This window comes from Chionomys nivalis, chromosome 22 (assembly GCF_950005125.1).
Source record: "Chionomys nivalis chromosome 22, mChiNiv1.1, whole genome shotgun sequence".
In the NCBI taxonomy this organism is placed as follows: Eukaryota; Metazoa; Chordata; class Mammalia; order Rodentia; family Cricetidae; genus Chionomys; species Chionomys nivalis.
Genome location: NC_080107.1, coordinates 9958294 through 9976427, shown reverse-complemented (window position 1 = coordinate 9976427; position 18134 = coordinate 9958294). Strand labels below are relative to the sequence as shown.

The following is an 18134-nucleotide window of genomic DNA, read 5'->3' as shown; positions in this document are numbered from 1 at the left end:
ATACAACTGTAAACCCAGCACGTTGCGAGGAGGGTCATGAGTCCGGGCCAGCGTGGGCTACCTAACTAGTCCTAGTCTCCACTATGCCAGCCGACCTACAGAACCCCAGGAAACCCTGATTGACTTGCCACTTCTCTGTGTTCTTAGCTCTGTACAAAACGGGGACGAGTTTCTTCCCCCGCCTGGGTGCAGAGAGGTAATGCATGGGGAAAGCCTTTGAAACCGATGGCACCGTCTCGATCTTGTCAGACATGAGCCTGCCTTTTTGCTGTAACCTTACTTTCCCTCTGAATATGTGTGGGGCTGTATGACTGAAGCAGAGTCTGTTCTAAACTTTCATGGAAAGTGATTCCTATTATTTGGTATTTGACTGAGCCACATCGTTTTCCAACTCCAAGGAGAACAGAAGATAAATTCGGCGCCACAAACGTGCCCCACAAGTACTGGATAGTCAAAACGAAGAGAGGTACACAAGAGAAGTTAACTCTTCACATTACACTTTGACTGGACCATGGAGAGTTCCAGAAATCTGAGATCGCCGAATGAAACAATAGCTACATTTTAACAGCGTCTCTGAGGCCACTTTGAGATGGTTGGGTCTCTGCCAGCTGGGAGCTGAAGGCACAGGTGTACATGATCCTCTTTAAACCTCAAGGCACGCGTTATAGCCACTTGTGAGCGTAAAGGATGGAAGAGGGGCCAGAAGTTAGATTACATCCGAGGAACAGCCGCTAGGCAAGCACATTAGCCCTGCCTGCATTCCCAGTACCCAGGCCAGTCTGGGCTATGTATCAATACCTGGAGAGGGAGAAAGAAGGAGGAGAAAGAGGATGAGGATGGGGAGGAGGGTGATGATGATGGAGGAGGAGGAGATGGGGGTGGAGGAGGTAGCAATGTGTCCCATGTGGTCAACACTGGCATAGGGTCAGAGTTAGTTCATCCATGGTCCACTGAGTAAAATAAGAACAGTATAAAGCTTCTTGTTAAGCTATGCTGGTCACCTGCACCTTCTATCTTTATGGAATAGCAGTATTTTTGCATTTGAATCCTGCATCCACAAGAAGCATCTGTCTTGAGGCAAATTTGGGCCATGGTTTCTCTCTCCTTTAAAAAAAAAGAAAAAAATATTTTTGTTGATTCTGTTTGTGTGTGGGGGAGTGTGTGGGTGTGTGGGTGTGGGTGGGTGTTCAGTTGGGCCTATGAGTGCCATTACAGAGGTCAGGGTTGGAGGCTGGGTGTCTTCCTTTATCGCTCTCTATGTTATAGCTTTGAGACAGGTTCTCTTCTTGAACCAGAAGCTCACGAGTTCAGCTAACTGGCAGACCAGCAAGCTCTCAGGATTCACCTGTCTCTGGGGTTACAGGCATGGACAGCTGTTTATGTGGATGCTGGGGATTTGAACTCAGGTCCTCATGCTCGTACAAGTGCTTTGAATCACTGAGATGTGTCTCCTGGCCTGGATTTTTCTATGTGTAAAAATTCAAAGAATAGCAATAACAATATGCAAAGACCCTAGTTCAAGCTTACAGTATATAGTAGATGATAAGTATTGCAATTACATGAAAAATTAGCACAACATGCAAGTATTTACTTAGGTAAATAAACTAGGCAGAATTTTGATGGTATGTCATTGCCTTTACTACAGTGCTGAGTGTTCCCTGCCTCCTGGCCTCATTTGGAGACTTCTCAGGCCTTTGTTCCAAGAGTAAACCATTAAGGAACAAGCATAAGAAGAAATAGCCCTTTCATGCACACAGTCAACCAAACAGCCCTGTGTTGATGGTGAAGAATGTTCCACACTAGTGGTCGAGTGGGGTTGTGCCTACTGGTTGAAGTTTTGTTGGTTGTTCACTTGATATTAAGACCGATACTTACGAGACTGTAGAATACTCGCCTTCTTACTCCCAAGGTCTAAGGAATCATTCTTTCCCAGTGTGGGAGGATGTGAACGAGCGAGGAAACACATAAAAAGTTTCTTGAAGCTCTTGGGTCTTCCCATATGGCCTGCTGCTGCTTGGTTCTGGGTCTGTCAGAAGCTGACACCATCTTGATGCATGACTTCTGACTTACTTAGGAAAGACTGTAAACAGGAAGTGGGGGGAGGAGCTCCTGGCTGAAGCACACTGACATCTATGATGTGTATTCCAGGTGTTCAGCAGGCTCGAGGCTCAAAATTTAGGCCAGCGTTTCTCAACCTGTGGGTCAAGACCCCTTTAGAAGTCAAATGACCCTTTCTCGGGGGTCGCATATCAAATATCTTACGTATCAGATCTCTACATTATGATTCATAACAGTAGCAAAATTACAGTCATGAAGTAGCAGTGAAGATAACTTTATGGTTGGGGAATCATCACAACACGAGGAACTGCACTGAAAGGTCACAGCATTAGGAAGGCTGAGAACCATTGCTTTAAGCTGAGAATATCCAGGCTGTTTCCCAGGCACCTCACAGGTCAAATGCACCTCCCTAGAGAAGTCACGTTGATCCCAAATCGGTGTGGGCAGCTCAGAAAGCAAATTACCTGTGTTTCCGGGGGTATGGAGGGGACAAACAGCTGCTGTCTCCCGTCTGCCAGCTTCCTCATCACTCTGGGAAACTGGTAACTTAGGAAAGTCGTTAGGACATTCTCTTTGGCTGAGTTCTGCACCAGAAGCTAAGGGGAATGATAACTCAGTGACTGACCTGGGTCTCAGCAGGCACAAAGCATAAAATACTTTCTAAAACTTAGATATCAAAGTCCTGGCCAGGCTTGGTGATGCACACCTTTAATGCCAGGCAGGAGCAGGTGGATACTGTGAGCATGAGGCAGGGCTGGTAGACACAGTGAGGTTCTCAAAACAACAACAAGAACCCAAACATTAAAAACCTCCTTAAGTAGTGGGCTCTTCTTGCCGTACGTGTGTATGTGCGGTCCTCAAAGGACTGGTGGACACAGGGAGGTTCTCAAAACAACAAGAACCCAAACATTAAAAACCTCCTTAAGCAGTGGGCTCCTCTTGCCGTACGTGTGTATGTGCGGTCCTCAAAGCTTGAGTTTAGTTAGCTGTGAGAAAAAACACACCTGTGTACTAACAGAAGCAATATTTTAAGACAAAGGGCTCTGTGTTGTGATGCTGAGGGGTAGGGCATTTCTAAATACTCACCAGCAAAAGAATCACAGCAATATGTTAAATATAAGTCCCTAGCTAGACATGGAGCAGCAGGTGTTCCAACTGGGCCAGAGCAAGGTTGCGAGGATGATGGGAAAGAAAGGGCTACTGTATGTGAACGGGTAACATTATAAATCCAGAAAGCCAGAATTTACTTTTCAAATGAATCAAAACAACCCCTGCCCACACCAATTGGCCATCAAAAATCTTACTAAATGCTTTCTTTTTTCCTCCCAGTTTTCCCATAGGTTAAAAATTAAAGAGAAAATTGATGTAATTTACCCATTGAAATGACAGGAACAAAGGAACCAAATACATGACTTAATGGGGCGGGTCGATGGGCATTGAAGTGTTTACTATTGTAGAAAGCCCCCTGCTGGCTGGGTGAAGTCACACCACCCATGGTGGCCTCCTCCCTGGCACTCTGAGGTCACGCCACTGACAATAGGCATGGTGGGCCGCTCTTGTTGAACTAGCACACACCAAGTGTTCACTGAAGTCTTACTGAATAGATAAACAAATAAACAACTTCAGTTTAACAAGTGAGGCCAGTTTTGAAATGAATTTTTAATTCTAACCTTTCTGGAATTAAATTTCATCAGACCTCTTGGTAGGCGACGTTTGTTGCAGGACCAGCAAATGATCTAGAATTGACTGTTACTGCGCAACAAGTGCCTGTAGTCTGGACTGATGTTTGTGTTTGCATTGTTGTCAACATTGTACAGTGGAGGAACACAGAGTTTAAATGACCCACCTGTGGGCTCACAGGAGAAACAGTTGAGTCATGATCCAATCCTGTGTGCGCACGTGCCTGTGTGCGTGGGTGCGCGGTTATGTGTGTGTGCACATGCGCATGTGCGTGTAAGCATGCTGACGCTGTGGCCTCTTCATCGTCTTTCCTTGGCAACAAATGTGAGACTATGGACCAGTATAAGGGCAGGGAGGATTTTCGTCACCACACGGTGTGTCTGTGTGTCCGCAGCATGCCATCTGATGGACATTAAATTGCCCATCTGAGAGGTGACCCAATGACCTCTGAGAGGGAACACCATAAGGCCCAGTTTGTGAGGCAGCCTCAGTGGCTACCTGCTGTGCCATGGAAGCCTATCGTCACTTTCCATTCAGAAGTATCCCACTGGAGGAGACACTGAGTTCTATGGCTGCCCTAATCTAGAAGGTTCTTTCTGGCTCTGACTTTCTGTGACTTCAGATTGAACCCAACTGACTGGTAACACGATAGTGATGGTTAATATTGCCTGCAGAACCCGGATTGCCTAGGAGACAAGCCTCAGGGAATGACTGTCAAGTTTCTAGAGTCTTTTAATTAAGGTAGGGGTGTGTGTGTGTGTGTGTGTGTGTGTGTGTGTGTGTGTGTGTGTGTATGTGGTGCACCCTAGCCTGGGCAGTGCTATTCCATGGTCTCGGGTTCCCAGCCTGAACAGAAAGGAGCAAGCCAGCTGGGAACCAGTACTGATTCTCTCCCCTTCCGGCTTGCAGAGGCACTGGGACCAGCCTGCAGTCAGGCTTTCCCTGACATGATGACCCATATCCTCAAACTGTGAGTCCAGAGCGTGTGCTCCTGGTGGGAGCTATTTCTCTGCTAGTGCTGGTTTCCTCTACAGTCACAGCAGTAAATCCTCCTCTAGCTGATGGCATTCCAGTAACTTCGGATCGCTGCGGAAGTGCTTGCTGCCTACTCAGCACTGCCGGTGGAGGGTGAAGACCTCATTGCTCTGGTAAATCCGTGCCGAGTGCTTCACCTTGTCTAACACGTGTTAATAGACAGTTCCTCACTTTGTACCTACAGCACGGAGTTAGAGCAACGACTTCAAACAAAGAGATGAGGCCAGGTCTTCCTATGTTCTCAATCGCTGTGCTGTGCTGAGAAGCCTGCATGCAAGGCTCACGTGTGTGGCACACGTCCGTGGCAGATGATTCAGGAAGCTCTCGGGTTCCTAAGCTCCCATGGCTTTCCCAGATCTGTTTGTGTCCATGTTGGTCGGTGTCTCCCTCTTCCACGGCTTCCAGTACCCATGTTACAGGCTGACGACAATGCAGTCTCGGGAGGTGTGGTGAGTAATGAGTGTTTACTTACTGAAGAGGATCTTTCTTGAGTTTGTCTCCACCACAGTATAAAGTAGGAGGCTGACATTCACCTTTTTGTTTATATTTAGACAGGTAAGAAAGCCACAAATTGACACCGTATCATTCTGTGTTTTATTTATTGTCTGGCTAACTTACAAAGATGTAGGTGTCTAGGGTAGAGTCTACCCTACCATTCAACTACCCTGCTGACACAGAGACCTAAGTGTGTCTGTTTACACAGTGCGCTGGTATGAAAAAATTCCTTTATAGCCCCTGCCCATAAACAGGGAAAATTAATTTCATACCCAAAATTTGAGGATACTTTAATAACCACTCTGTTTCTGCTATTACAACAACAAAATTGCTATTACAAGTTAAAATATAAAGGCCTAATAGTTTTTACAAATACGCAAATAACCCACTACTTAGACATAAAAAGTCGATTCCTTTCAGATCACAGAGTAAGGCACCATTGGGTTAAACATTTTCTCAGCTTTCAGTAAATAAAATGCATAGTGAAGGAAACACTGAACACTGAATTTTAATACTGCAATATATTTCCATTTAAAATGATTTACGAATGTTAAAATACTGTATCGCATCTTGAATACACATAACTTGAAATATTATGGAAAAAACATACACGTAAGCTTTGATTTTAGGGAAGAAAATAGTCATGTTTTATGATCTGCCACAGGTTAAGCTAAGCACAGAACATCTCCAGAGTTCTAAAGAAGGATGGAGGTGTATTACTGAAAAGTCTTTGAAAAATACATTCTAAAACTTCTTTATTATGAATGGCAACTTTGAGCTGTGACCCTACTTCTAATTTAGAAATGTACCCTAGGACCTGCCCGATTTTCACTACCCCTTAAAAAAATTCAGACCCATGTTTTCCTGCCAAACAGAGCACAAGGAAGGAGCGATTCTATTTTTAGCAGAGTGGGTCACTTAGAGTCTATCAAAAGGATGTTTAGTGTAGTGAACATCAGCTCAAAGAATTTGAAATACATTATAAAACTGTTAGAAATAAATGTCAAGCTTGTTATTTCTTCATTCTCATGGAAGACAGACAAATGGCAGAGGAGTGGAGAGACTCTCTAAAGTACTAAGTAAGTTCAGGGCTTTGGAAGGAAAGTTACAAAAATACAATATATTCAAATCAGTCACTTCATAATTTATTAGACATTTCATCTATCAGAACATCTAAGTTCTGCTTCCACATAAATGAAACAATTATTCTATAAATAGGAATGTCTTTCCATTTTTCTTTGGATTGATTTTTTTTTCTTTTTTGTTAGCATCTCCCAGCAACATGTGAGCAATAATACACTGGACCCGAAATCCAAAGTTCAGGTAGATGCACACATGTGGCGTGTGCTCTAATAGACCATGGTAATATTAAACATAACTATATCAAACATCAAAATGGAAATCTTTTCCAACTCTATGGCTAGATTTAAAAGTCCCAGTGAAATCTTGTAAACACATTCTATATACATAAAAAAGGCAAGTCTGGTCCTTCCTGTGGTCCTGTAGTGGAACTTAATTGCATAGATCCAGAAAAGGGATGCTCCCAAGACACTCAAAACCAGTTCTTTCCAGTTTCTACTGGTAAGGCCCTTAATCCACTTGACCCTTGTGGGTTTTGTAGAGCTCTACCCATCATCTCAAATCTGTCCCCTTCTCCCACAGTTCTGGTGTTATACCTCCTCTGCCTTCCTGGCCTTTCCTGCTTGGCCCCGAGGAAGGAGTTTGCTCTGAGGTGGAGGACTAAAGGCCACAAGGAGATCTGCAAGACAACGGACCAACCGAGCAGTGAGCGCAGTAGCTGGCTGGTCCTAAGTTGGGAGGCGTCCACCAACTTTCAGTTTCTTTGCTTTATTCCATGTGACTGTAAACTGTACTAGATCAACTTCTGACAGAGATACTCTGAAGAAATACCTGTACATACATATTAAGGAAAAGGGCAAAATAAGGGACCAAAATCCAAGGTCTCAACTGTCTGCCAAACATGGTACTGAGTTCTGACTCTGTCGAGGCATCTCTTGAATTGCTAAATCTCACTTTGCCTTTTTAGACAGGAGGGTTCTGTACTCGCTCCTCTCTTCCAGATCCAGACGGCCTGACAGTGTGGGGTACAGGCACATGTGGCCACTGGACACCCGAAACCTGTGATGTGTTTGTCCTAAGTACAGAACAACCACTAGAGTGTCAAGGCTTAGTACCAAAAATGTTAATATCTCATTAATAATTTCTATACTGATTACAGGTCGAGGTGATATTTCAGATGCACAGAGTTAAGTAAAATGGAATTCTTTTCACCTGTTTCTTTTTATCTTTATAAAACATGGCTGCTGGTCATTTTAAGACTGGGTATGGGGCTCACAGTATGTCTCTGTTGGACAGCTCTGCCCTGGAGCCTACCTCAGACTGCCAAAGATTGGATATCCTGCAACCACAGGGCTTTATTTACGTGAGGCTTGCTCAGCAACTTGCTAGGGCGGGCGGTCTGTGGTTCACAGAAACAGACTGTAGGCGGTGTGAGCGAGAAAGGCCTGGACAAAACCATCTCCCAGGGAATTCAACAACTACAGCCTGTAGCAAACAAGTGGTGAACGTCTGACTCCGTGGGGCTGACAGCTAGGATACAATTGTCTCTGCCTACTTGCAACAAAAGCTTATCAATCCCAGCAGGCAGCCCGGGCAGGATGCAGCTGACGCAAGCAATAGCTCAAGAATATATACAAGACAAACAGCTAGGTGCACCTTTCCTGGTTCCCTTCCCCCTCCCCCCCACCAAACGCACAGAACCCCACCTCAGCTTCTGTTCTCCCCACCTTCCATCTCTGAGAGGGACAAAGGAAGGGGAGGGGGTGTGCATTCAAACAGCAACAACACAAGCAGCTTCGGAGCTTGGGCAGAGAAGAGCAGGCAGAGATCACCTCGGGATGGGAGGAAGGGGTGGGGCGCCCCTTTCTCTTCGGTTGGATCCACCTTGATGAAAAAAAAAAACAAAAACAGATGAAATATAATTTTGTTTAGAAGCTTGTGTTTACTGTGGAGACTCCGAGGTGGTTGCAAATGGGTGTGGCGACTGAGTACCTCCTCACAGAGATGTGAGAACAGATGTGTTTCTTTTCATCATATAGTGTGTATGGATTAAAGATTTAGAAAATACAGATGATCAAAACGTTCACACCTGCTTGTTCCCCAGGTCAACATTATGTGTGTTTTTTCCATTTAGACACAGTTGCCTTTTATTTTTTTTCTCTCAGAAGCAGGATTCTAAGTTAGGATCCTAGAATGTTTTCCAAAGCTAATACTCACAAAAATATAATTATTGCTGGCACACTGAATTGTATTGTATAGACTGTCCTATAGGTCAGTCTCTTAGGGGGGGATTAGGCTAATGGATTTAGGATAGCTATAGCTCACTGTGGCCTCTTACATTTCCATAAAGATCAGTGGTGTTGAACAATTTTTCATATTGCTTATCAGCCATACACATATCTTCTTTAAAAATATCTACTGAAGTGTTGAATCTATTTTTAACTTTTAAAGAATATTTTACACTTATTTATTGTATATATAGGGTACAAGTGTTCCACAACATGCTCAGAGGACAACTTATGGGAGTTGGGTTCTCTCCTCCTTCCACATAGGTCCCAGGGATTGAGGTTAGGCTTGCAGCAGCAAGGGCCTTTACCCAGTAAGCAGTCTCGCCAGCCCAGTTTGGTTTGATTCCTTATAAATTCTGCATATGAATCTCTCGTGAGATATGATTACCAAATATTTCCTGTGTTTCCCTTTTCACTCAATAACTGTGTCCATTTTAAAGCCATGAAAGCCCACTTGTGAGTCATCATTGCACGGGGACCAGGTTTAAAACCCACTCACACGCAAAAATGTTCATTCACCTGCCATGCTTCTTGGAGGATCTAGCAGGCACGGTGCATGGAGTTAGATGCTCCAGTGCTTTGGGCAGGTCCACCAGAGGCACATGTCATTCATAAATGTCTGCCTGGACACTGTACTCGGGGACTTTAGGATAGAGCATGAGCAAGGAAAACACGGCAGTCCATTCTTGCCTCTTCCTTTCGCTATTCCAAATAATTTTTTTAAGATTTATTTATTTATTATGTATACAGTGTTCTGCTCACACGTATGCCTGCATGCCAGAAGAGGGCACCAGATCTCATCATAGATGGTTGTGAGCAACCATATGGGTGCTGGGAATCGAACTCAGGACCTCTGGAAGGGCAGTTAATGCTCTTAACCTCTGAGCAATCTCTCCAGCCTCCTAAATCTTTTCTTGAGAAATCATCTGCACAAAGACTTATCTGGATGTAAGTCAGCCATCAGTCATACCACCTGATTGTCACATGATACACCACAAGTAGCCAGTGAGATAAAGTGTGCCCCGACTTTGTCTGAGAGGCTGAGGCAGCCGGAGGAGCAGAATAATACATGCTATCTGCTAGAATTTTTTCATTAGATAATTTGCTATTAAAAATTGGTTGTAAAAGGAGCCGGGCATGATGGCTTTAATCCCAGCACTCAGGAGGCAGGGGCAGGCATATCTCTGTGAGTTGGAAGCCAGCCTGGTCTACAGAGTGAGTTCCTGAACAGCCAGGGCTGTTACACAGATAAACCCTGTCTCAAAAAACAAACAAAAAATTTGTTTTAAGTACATTCTATTAATATTGAATGCAAATCTGTAAAATTGGGGGTGGCAGTAAAAAAATTACCAATTTAAATGCTATTTTAGATGCCTATCGTCTTTAGGGTCTACGTCACTCAAGAAATCCATAATGGGGCGCAGGCCGTTGTTCTGCTCAAGTCACACACTGGAGTCACAGAGAAAGGAGGACCAGGAAGGGATATGTTCAGCTATAACACCGAAATCTAGAGGGCATGGATGGTGGTTCTGTTATTGATTTAAATTCTACTAAGAATGCTTAAGAGAAATGGGGGAAATACAGAATTTAAACAAACAACTCCTTCAGTGAAGTCATTATAGTTCCCTTAACTATGCCCTGTTGATGAACACAAACTCACACTAACACACACTCATTCACAAAACAGCCAAAGGCATCTGTTCCACGGGAAGGCATATTTTTATCCGAAGCTTCAACCACCAACACGATAGCTTCCTTATAACTCTGGGTATGCGCTGCCTACAAATGCAGTATTCCAACTAAATAGAGGTTTTTTTTTTTTTTTTCAAGTAACAATATTTTGTTTATTTCTGGCATTTGTTCTTGGGAAATTCCCAATATTTCCTAACTCTTTGAAGTCTGAGGCACAAACCAAATGTTCGATTTGTTTCATTTATCCGCACCAAAAACCGCTGGCAGGGCCCTGCACTGTAACCAAGGCACTATCCCGTGGCCCTGGCTCCTCCTTTGACCTGGCACTACCATTTTTTGGGTAAGTTCCTCCTGAAATCAGCGGCTCTGCTTCCAATCAGCCTTACTCTCCGCTGATATTAACCTGCTCAAAGGCTGGGAACTCACCAACCAACATCTACGGGAGAGCTATGTGCTGAGAGAGGCACCGTGGCTCTGAAAGTCTAGGAGGGACCCTGGGTACCTATGGGTGGGGTGTTCACCTCTGTGAGCGTCAGCCTCATCAGGGCTACTTCTGCATAGTTCATGTTAATTTTTGTTTCATCCTGTGCTGGTTCTGCTGTGCAATTCCAACGTGTCTATTTCACCTTTTTGCTTTCAAAAAAAAAAAAAAAAAAAAAAGGATGCTGCATTATGTCAGGCAGTGCAGACACAGCGAGCCAAGGGAAACCATCCAGATGTGCAGTCCTGGCAGATTCCTGTATGCAGACTTAACGGACTGCCGTGGAATAAAATCCATGTGAAAACATAGGGGCGTGTTTACTCAGCGGTGTTATGTGAAAACCAACCACCAAAAATGGTCTACAGTCATTACGACTGTGTAAAAAGTCAGAATTAGATGGATAACAACAGGAAGAGAATCTGGGAAATAGAAAATATCTGTTCTGCAAGATTATGGATCTAGTCAACATCTTCATATGCTATCCCACAAAACTGTGGTCACAATACATTTAAAAGATCAAGGCAGTATTTTAATTTATATGACATTTCTAGAAGAAATAGAAGATGGATTGCCCTTTGCTGTCCTCAGAAGGTCAAAATGGGGGCGATTACCCAAAGAAGCAAAAGAATAGAACTTAACACTGATCCAGCAGAGGTGTTCTGAGATGGTAATGTCACCTTCAGAGAGTCACTTCTCATTCTGGCTGTATCTGAGAGGCTACCAGAGTGCAGACAGCTCCAAATGGGGCTTTCTGTTCCTCCCCAGGCAAGAGGCCCAGCATTCCGGCACAACTCTGACAAAAGCCAGGCTCTCACAGCACGAGCCTGCACAAGGCCCTAGCAGAGACACTTACTCCGGCTTTCATTTCTGGCCAGTTTGCTGGGGTACGTCTTGGTCGTTGGTACATATGGCTCTGGAGGTGGCAAATCAGAAATCGGATGGAAGTAGAATCTGCTTTCCCACTCATCTGGGGGAGAAACAAACAATCTCAGCGTAAGAAACCTGCTAGGAAGACTCGGGGAAGAAAGACAAGGAGACAGACTGCTCAGAAACCAGCTCCCGTTTCATAGCTGGAGCACACAGAGAAGCAGACATTGTGACCAGGGTGCCCTGCTCCCTCACTGATCCTGGCCTGCAAAGCAAGGTAGAATGATTTGAACCTGAGAGATGGTGAATGCAGCAGGTCTCTCTCAGGAGCTGGGGCTAAGATCCAGGGCATTTTTCTTGCCAACAGAAATAACTGGTACATTAAAAAAAAATTCCTATCTTATTTTTATTTTATGTGTATGGGTGTTCTGACTGCATGCATATCTGTGCATCGAGAGGGCATCGGGTCACCTAAGACTGGAGTTTCACATGGGTTGTGAGTCACCTGTGGGGTCTGGAAATCAAACCCAGGTCCACTGGAAGAGCAACCGAGCCTAACAGGTAACACAGCTGAGGGAAACAACCTAATAACCGGGGCCCTCTTCCTTACCCACAGCCAACTGTTTAGAAAAGTAGGGCATAAGATGGTAATTTACAAACAGGAAAGAAACATTACAAAATCTCCAGTGAATTACATTGGAATCTCTGATAAGTGAGCCACACTGAAACTCACACAAAGAACAAACTAGAAAAAAAAAATGAGCTGTCTTTTTGGAAAGTGAAACAGGCTATCTCAACGGGTCATAGTGAGCCTCACTAAGCTAGCTAGTGAGAACTAGGTATCAGCTGGGTGCAGTGTGGATACCAATGTCAAAACAAGTAATATCACTTCAAAGAAGCAAACACCACACACCTTCACAAGATGAGTCTTGGAAGCCATTCCGAACTGATGTTGCCGGTGGGGGTGGGGGCGGTGCCCCAGCACCAGGCCTGTCAGGAGGAAGAGGAGGCCTGGGCCCGCTTCTGGGACTGTCCACTCCACTCCTGGATGGCAACTGAGGGGTGGCAGGCAGGGCCCGAGGGGCGCTTCCGTTTCTGCTTATTGGAGGTGGCGGTGGGAGGGGGCCTGGAGCAGAAGACGAGACATTTACTGAAGCACGGCCTTATATCCCCATAGTACGGCTTCAAGCTACCTCTGAGGCCGAAGAAAACCGGTGAGACGGAAAACAGGTAATAATCTGTTTATATCGACAACTGTGTCATTTAAAAAGCATTTATCCTTTAAAGGGGCTTTGAACTAAGCATTGTGATACCATAAAAAGAATCTTTAAAAAAGGAGTAAGATTGTTATAAAATTAGTTTAGGTATTTAGAAGAACTAAGTTTTTTAAATAAAAATAATTCGTGCATATGTGTGTATGCGCCATGGCACACCTATGGAAATCAGACGGCATCCAAAGCTTGCTTGTTTATGACTTAAGTGTTGTTTGGGACACGAGGCCCCCAGTCTTGCCATACCTGATCTGCCTGGTGGATCCCTCACTGGAGGAGGGGGCCTCTCGTTGGGTGGGGGAGGGAGAGGCCCAGAGCGTCCAGGTGAAGGCAAGGGAGGCGCAGAGGATGAAAGGGACAGGTTTCGCTGTGGCAGCCTCGGGATCTCATCGTTGGAAGACGGAGGCAGGGGAGGAGGGCCCGGCCGGCTGGGCGGTGGCGGAGGAGGTGGTGCCTGTGACCCGGACACAGGCCGTGGGGTGGAAGGCACTGGAGGTTTGCTGTTCTGTGAGGGAGGAGGTGGGACTGCTTCTCTGTGGATGGAGGGCCTGTTGCCCACGGGAGGAGGTGGTGGAGGGGGCTTGTCATCCAAGGCTCGGCCTGGGGTGGGGGGCAGAGGGGGCCTGGAGAACGGAGAGGAAGAGCTCGAGGGGTTCTGGCGTACAGAGCCGGCTCCAAAAGCACCTCGGTTTCCAGGAAAGGGGGGCCTGGGGGCTCCCGGCCCTGTCGGGGATCCCCGGTTGTGCAGATTTGACTGAATGGGTCTTGGAGTATTTGGTACCGGAGGGGGAAGGCTATCGGGTTTGGAGCCCACGTCAGGCCTCAAGGGAGGCATTCGGTTCCTGGGCGGCTCTGGGGGACCACTCCTGTGGCCTGGTGAGGGTGTGGGGAACCGCCCCGGGCCGCCTGGGGGCGAAAAGGGCTTGGCCGATGTGGCTCTTCCTCCTGGTGGCAAAATTGGTGGTCGGCTTCCCCCAGAATCTAAAGGACAAGAAAACAGACACCAGGTCGAAAAGTGAGGAGCCCTAAATAAGCCGGAGGCCGAGGGTGCGTGTGACCCTTTCCCACAGAGCTACTGATGATCAGTAACCTACTAGCTTTAGAAACAAACTATTTGATGTTTGTGTGGGTCTCCTGGAGGCAGAGACATATAGCTCTGTTTATCTTCCAATACAGGTTTTACAGCCGGCTTCACCAAAGGATGCGTTAAAGCATCCGCTATGAGAAGGCGTGGATAACAGGTTTGTGCTCATCGTGGTCATAGCCCCCACTGCTTTCTTTATTGCCCTGTGTTTGTACTTCTTAGATTTGAAAATTAATTCAGTCAGCCATCTTAGGTGAGTGGATGTAAGTCTCTCTGTGAGGATTTACCTGGTCCCTGTATGCTTTATTTGTGTATCACATTTACAGTGCCCTTGGAGGCCAGAAGAGGGTGTTTGTTGTTCCAGACAGTCAGATAGGCTATATAGAGAAAGCTGCATCCCAGGTTCCTGGTCCCATCCCCCACTCCCCTTCTCCATTCTCCCGGCTCCAGCTCACCCTTTAGAAAAGCACAGAGGATGGGCTACCCTGAAGATACTGTCCAAATATTTCATAACTCTCCAGGACTGCCTGGTCCTGACTGATCAAGGGGCAGAGTCCCTGTTTTCAGGGTGACATCTTAAATGATATAATTTTTTTAAAGGGCAGAGCCTCAGGCAGGTCTTCCAAGCCTCCTAACTGCCACATTGCCCCTGGTTCTGAGCATCAGAGAAAGAATTCTAGATACCATTATCCCTGTTGGCGGTGGACCTCAGCTTCGGCATTCCAGCCTGGAATAGTCCTCCCAGTCCGGGGGGTCCACCCCCTCCAAAATTTCCACCGGCACCACCGCCTCCTCCACCACCACCGCCACCTCCACCGCCTCCACCATAGCCACCGCCGCCGCTGACACCACCTCCTTTTGGTTCTGCAGAAGAAGAAAATACACATGAGAAAACGCGGGGTATTTAGCAGTCCTAACTTCAGGAAAGCCATAACACAGCAATGAAGCAGCAGGCTGATGCCAGGCATCCGAGGATGGCTTCTTCACTCAGTTAAGGGATCTTTAGGGGTTGGCCTTACCCCCAGAACACAAGGGGTCTGGGTCCAGAGGTAGAAGAAACAGTAAGAGCTGGTGGTGAGTCTCCCCCATCCCCTCACTTGATTGGCTATCATACTAGTATCTATTTGCTTTCCAGCCTAACATTGAGCAAGTAAAATCATCTTCAAGGAGACTCTTAAGGGAAGGGGAGGGGAAGCTAAACAAAAGAAAGCACGTGGTGGTGCTCACTGTGCAACTTGTGTTTGGGAGGCCAGGGCAAGAGAACCTTGAGTTCTAGGCCAGACTAGTTCATATAGTGAGGACCAGGCTAGCCTGGGCTACACAGACTGTCTTAAAACAAATAAACAAAACAGGAATATAAAACAAAACAGCAGAAGCAATAGAGTGATAAGAAATCAAATGGGAGAATACAAGTGTCTGTGTGTGTGTGTGTGTGTTGAGACAGAGTCTCACCGTATAGCTGTTCTGAACTCACTCGCTAGTGTAAACTGCTGGACCTCACGAATATCCACCTGCCTCTGCCTTTTGAGTGGTGGGATCAAGGCGTGCACTGTTGTTTGTATGATATAGATGGGTTACATAGGCTTCTTAGTAGAGTTCCTCCAAAGATGTGCGGTGCACATGCATGTGTGTGCACATATGCTTTAAGATTTTGAAAAGGGCATTTTCCTATTATTTCATACTTAGTTATTATGGGCACCAAGAAATTTCATTTGATTTAGCTACTCTGCTGTATATTTTAATTAAAAATTACAAAAAAATGGATCACCTTCATTTTCTAGTAGGCATACGGTCTTCAAATAATAAAGGTCTCCTCCTTTCTAAGAGCTGTGTCCCTTCTTTCTGTTTTATGTAAATAATTACTTTGATGGCTGAACCTCCTAAACAATGTGGATTATCAATGTTGCTATGGTAACCATGCTCTGATTTTAATGAGACCACCCCTAGTCTGAAGCTAAATATTAACTATTAGGTTTCCAGAGGTTTTTTTTCCCGTTCATTTGTTTGTTTTAAATATTTACTGTCTAAAAGGTTCCTTCTAGATTGGGTTTAAAGACTTAGAATATAGAATCTTCTCTAATACCTCTTTAGCATTTACTGAGTTGATTACATGGTTTTTATTATTTGGTATGAAGAAGAGATTTTAAATCTAGTATTGAAAAATGGGATTATCTTTGGTATTGATGAATTATTCTTATTAGTTTTTTTGCTTAGTGTTTTCTTATTCATGATTAGTGGTGTGTGTCAGTTTTTTATTTCTGGAACTCCTGTGTGGACCGCTTGGGTGGCTGTCCTGTGCCTGATAGAACATTCACATGTCTCTGACCTCTCCCCAGGAGAAGCCTCCCGTCCTACCCAGGTGGAGGGCTAAGAATGTCATGCAGGGTTAGCAGGTAACTCAGCGGTAGAGCGCTTACCTAACATGCTCTTGGCTGTGACTTCCATCCCCACGACAAAATGAAAACAGGGAAAAGGAAACGGAGCATTCACAAGAATGTCTGGAGACGTTGCCACAGATCCTCTGGGAAGCAGGATCACTGCGGGAAACCACCAGCCTGCAGACTTCCTGTGTGGGCCGTCTTTGCTACATGTTGCTATCAGGATGACAACACTTTCACCGCACCTACTAGAGAGCTCTCTGTGGCTTCCCACTTGGGAACCACCCAGGCAGCATTTGAATTAGCTGTTTCTTACTAATAAAAACCATTTGATTCCACAGTTTTTTTCAGAGAGAAAATAATCTTAGACAATTTAAATCTATTTCATTGTTTATGCAGGCTTCCTGAATAAAGTTTGGTAAATTCACACTTTCTTAGGAAATTCGTTTCTTCAGGATTTTACACTGAGCTGAGCAGCATGAAGCACACCTGCAATCCTGTCACTCGGAGGAACTATCTGGAGCTAGCTCAGCGTGTGACTTCATTATCCTAGCCTACTTTTAGAAAATGTTTCAAGTCTCTTTATTGACTTTCTGAGATTTCACTTCATTCATTAGTAAGTTTTTCTAAATTAATCATTAGCTCTCCATCTTTCCTCTGCTGAAGACATAATCTAATACTGAACTGGCAAGGACTACTTTACCTAGCAGGCTAAACCCAATGACAGCAACAGTTTCTAGAGTGTTTGTTTTAGAATGAAGTTTAGAATTTTACTAACTTTAACTACCAATACCATAACATTGTCCTTTTCATTCAAATATTACTCATCGCTGAATGATACATCACGCATACACACAGGATGTATTTACATGGTATTGTAAACTGAAAGTGTGCTATAAGACACATCCAGTCTTTGTCTACCTGAGCTCCGCCCATCAATCATATAGGGAAGTCCTATGGTTTGGGTACCATTTATACACATATCACTCAAGGCTCACGTGTGAGAAACCTAGTCCTCAGTGCGTTCATGAGAGAGGCAGTGTGACTTTTAGGAAATAGGGGCTGATGGGAAATAACTAGGCCATTGTGTGGGGGGGAGCTCAGAAGGAACTAATGTGGTTTTATAGGACTCTAGCTGGTTCTGAAAGGGTTTATTATAATATAAAACAGCAAGACTGGCTGTCCCCCTCCCTGGTTTTCTGTCTTGCTACATGGTCTGCCTTATGCCTGTACTTCTGTCATCGCTGTAATAACACCATCCCCACGAGGTCCTCATCAGAGATAAGCCAAGGCCAATACCATACTCTCAAACCTCTAAAGTCTAAGTTCAATCGGTTTCTTTTCCTTCTAAAGTCCTTGGTATCAGGCATTTGTTACAGTAACAGAGAGTGGACTGATACGCAAAAGTGAAACTGAGGATCGCTGACTAGCACCAGGCCATTTAGTACAAACAGCAGGACAGGGCTGAATTAAAAGCTCTCGTGCATAAGCCCTTTGAGCTGGCGCCCAGGGAGGCTTGGCATGCAAATGGATACAAAGTTATGGATGAATTCTGTTATTTGCAAAGATCCTGGAGAGCAGTGTAGGTATCCAGTTGCGTGCAGGGACAATGAAGGCATACCAGGAGGAGTTTCTGCTAGGAGTCAGAGATGGGCCTAGACTGTCCAGTTTCAGTCAGAGGAGGCGAGAAACTCACACCCACTCTTCAACGCTCCAGACTCTTAG

At 45.2% G+C, this 18134-nt stretch overlaps 1 protein-coding gene across 4 annotated transcripts in view; it reads right to left on the bottom strand.

The window, feature by feature from the left end:
* Positions 1 to 5770: 5770 nt before the first annotated feature.
* The window catches only part of Wipf1 (WAS/WASL interacting protein family member 1), a 98610-nt gene continuing 86246 nt past the window's right edge, over positions 5771 to 18134 (bottom strand). For all 4 annotated transcript variants that reach the window (XM_057755501.1, XM_057755502.1, XM_057755503.1 and 1 more), the window contains exons 4-8: positions 14716 to 14895; positions 13194 to 13928; positions 12590 to 12802; positions 11663 to 11776; positions 5771 to 8232 (exon numbers count right to left, since the gene is read on the bottom strand). In XM_057755501.1, coding sequence (XP_057611484.1) covers positions 8177 to 8232; positions 11663 to 11776; positions 12590 to 12802; positions 13194 to 13928; positions 14716 to 14895 — 1298 coding nt within the window. In that variant the 3' untranslated portion in view covers positions 5771 to 8176. The remainder of the gene's footprint in view (positions 8233 to 11662; positions 11777 to 12589; positions 12803 to 13193; positions 13929 to 14715; positions 14896 to 18134) is intronic.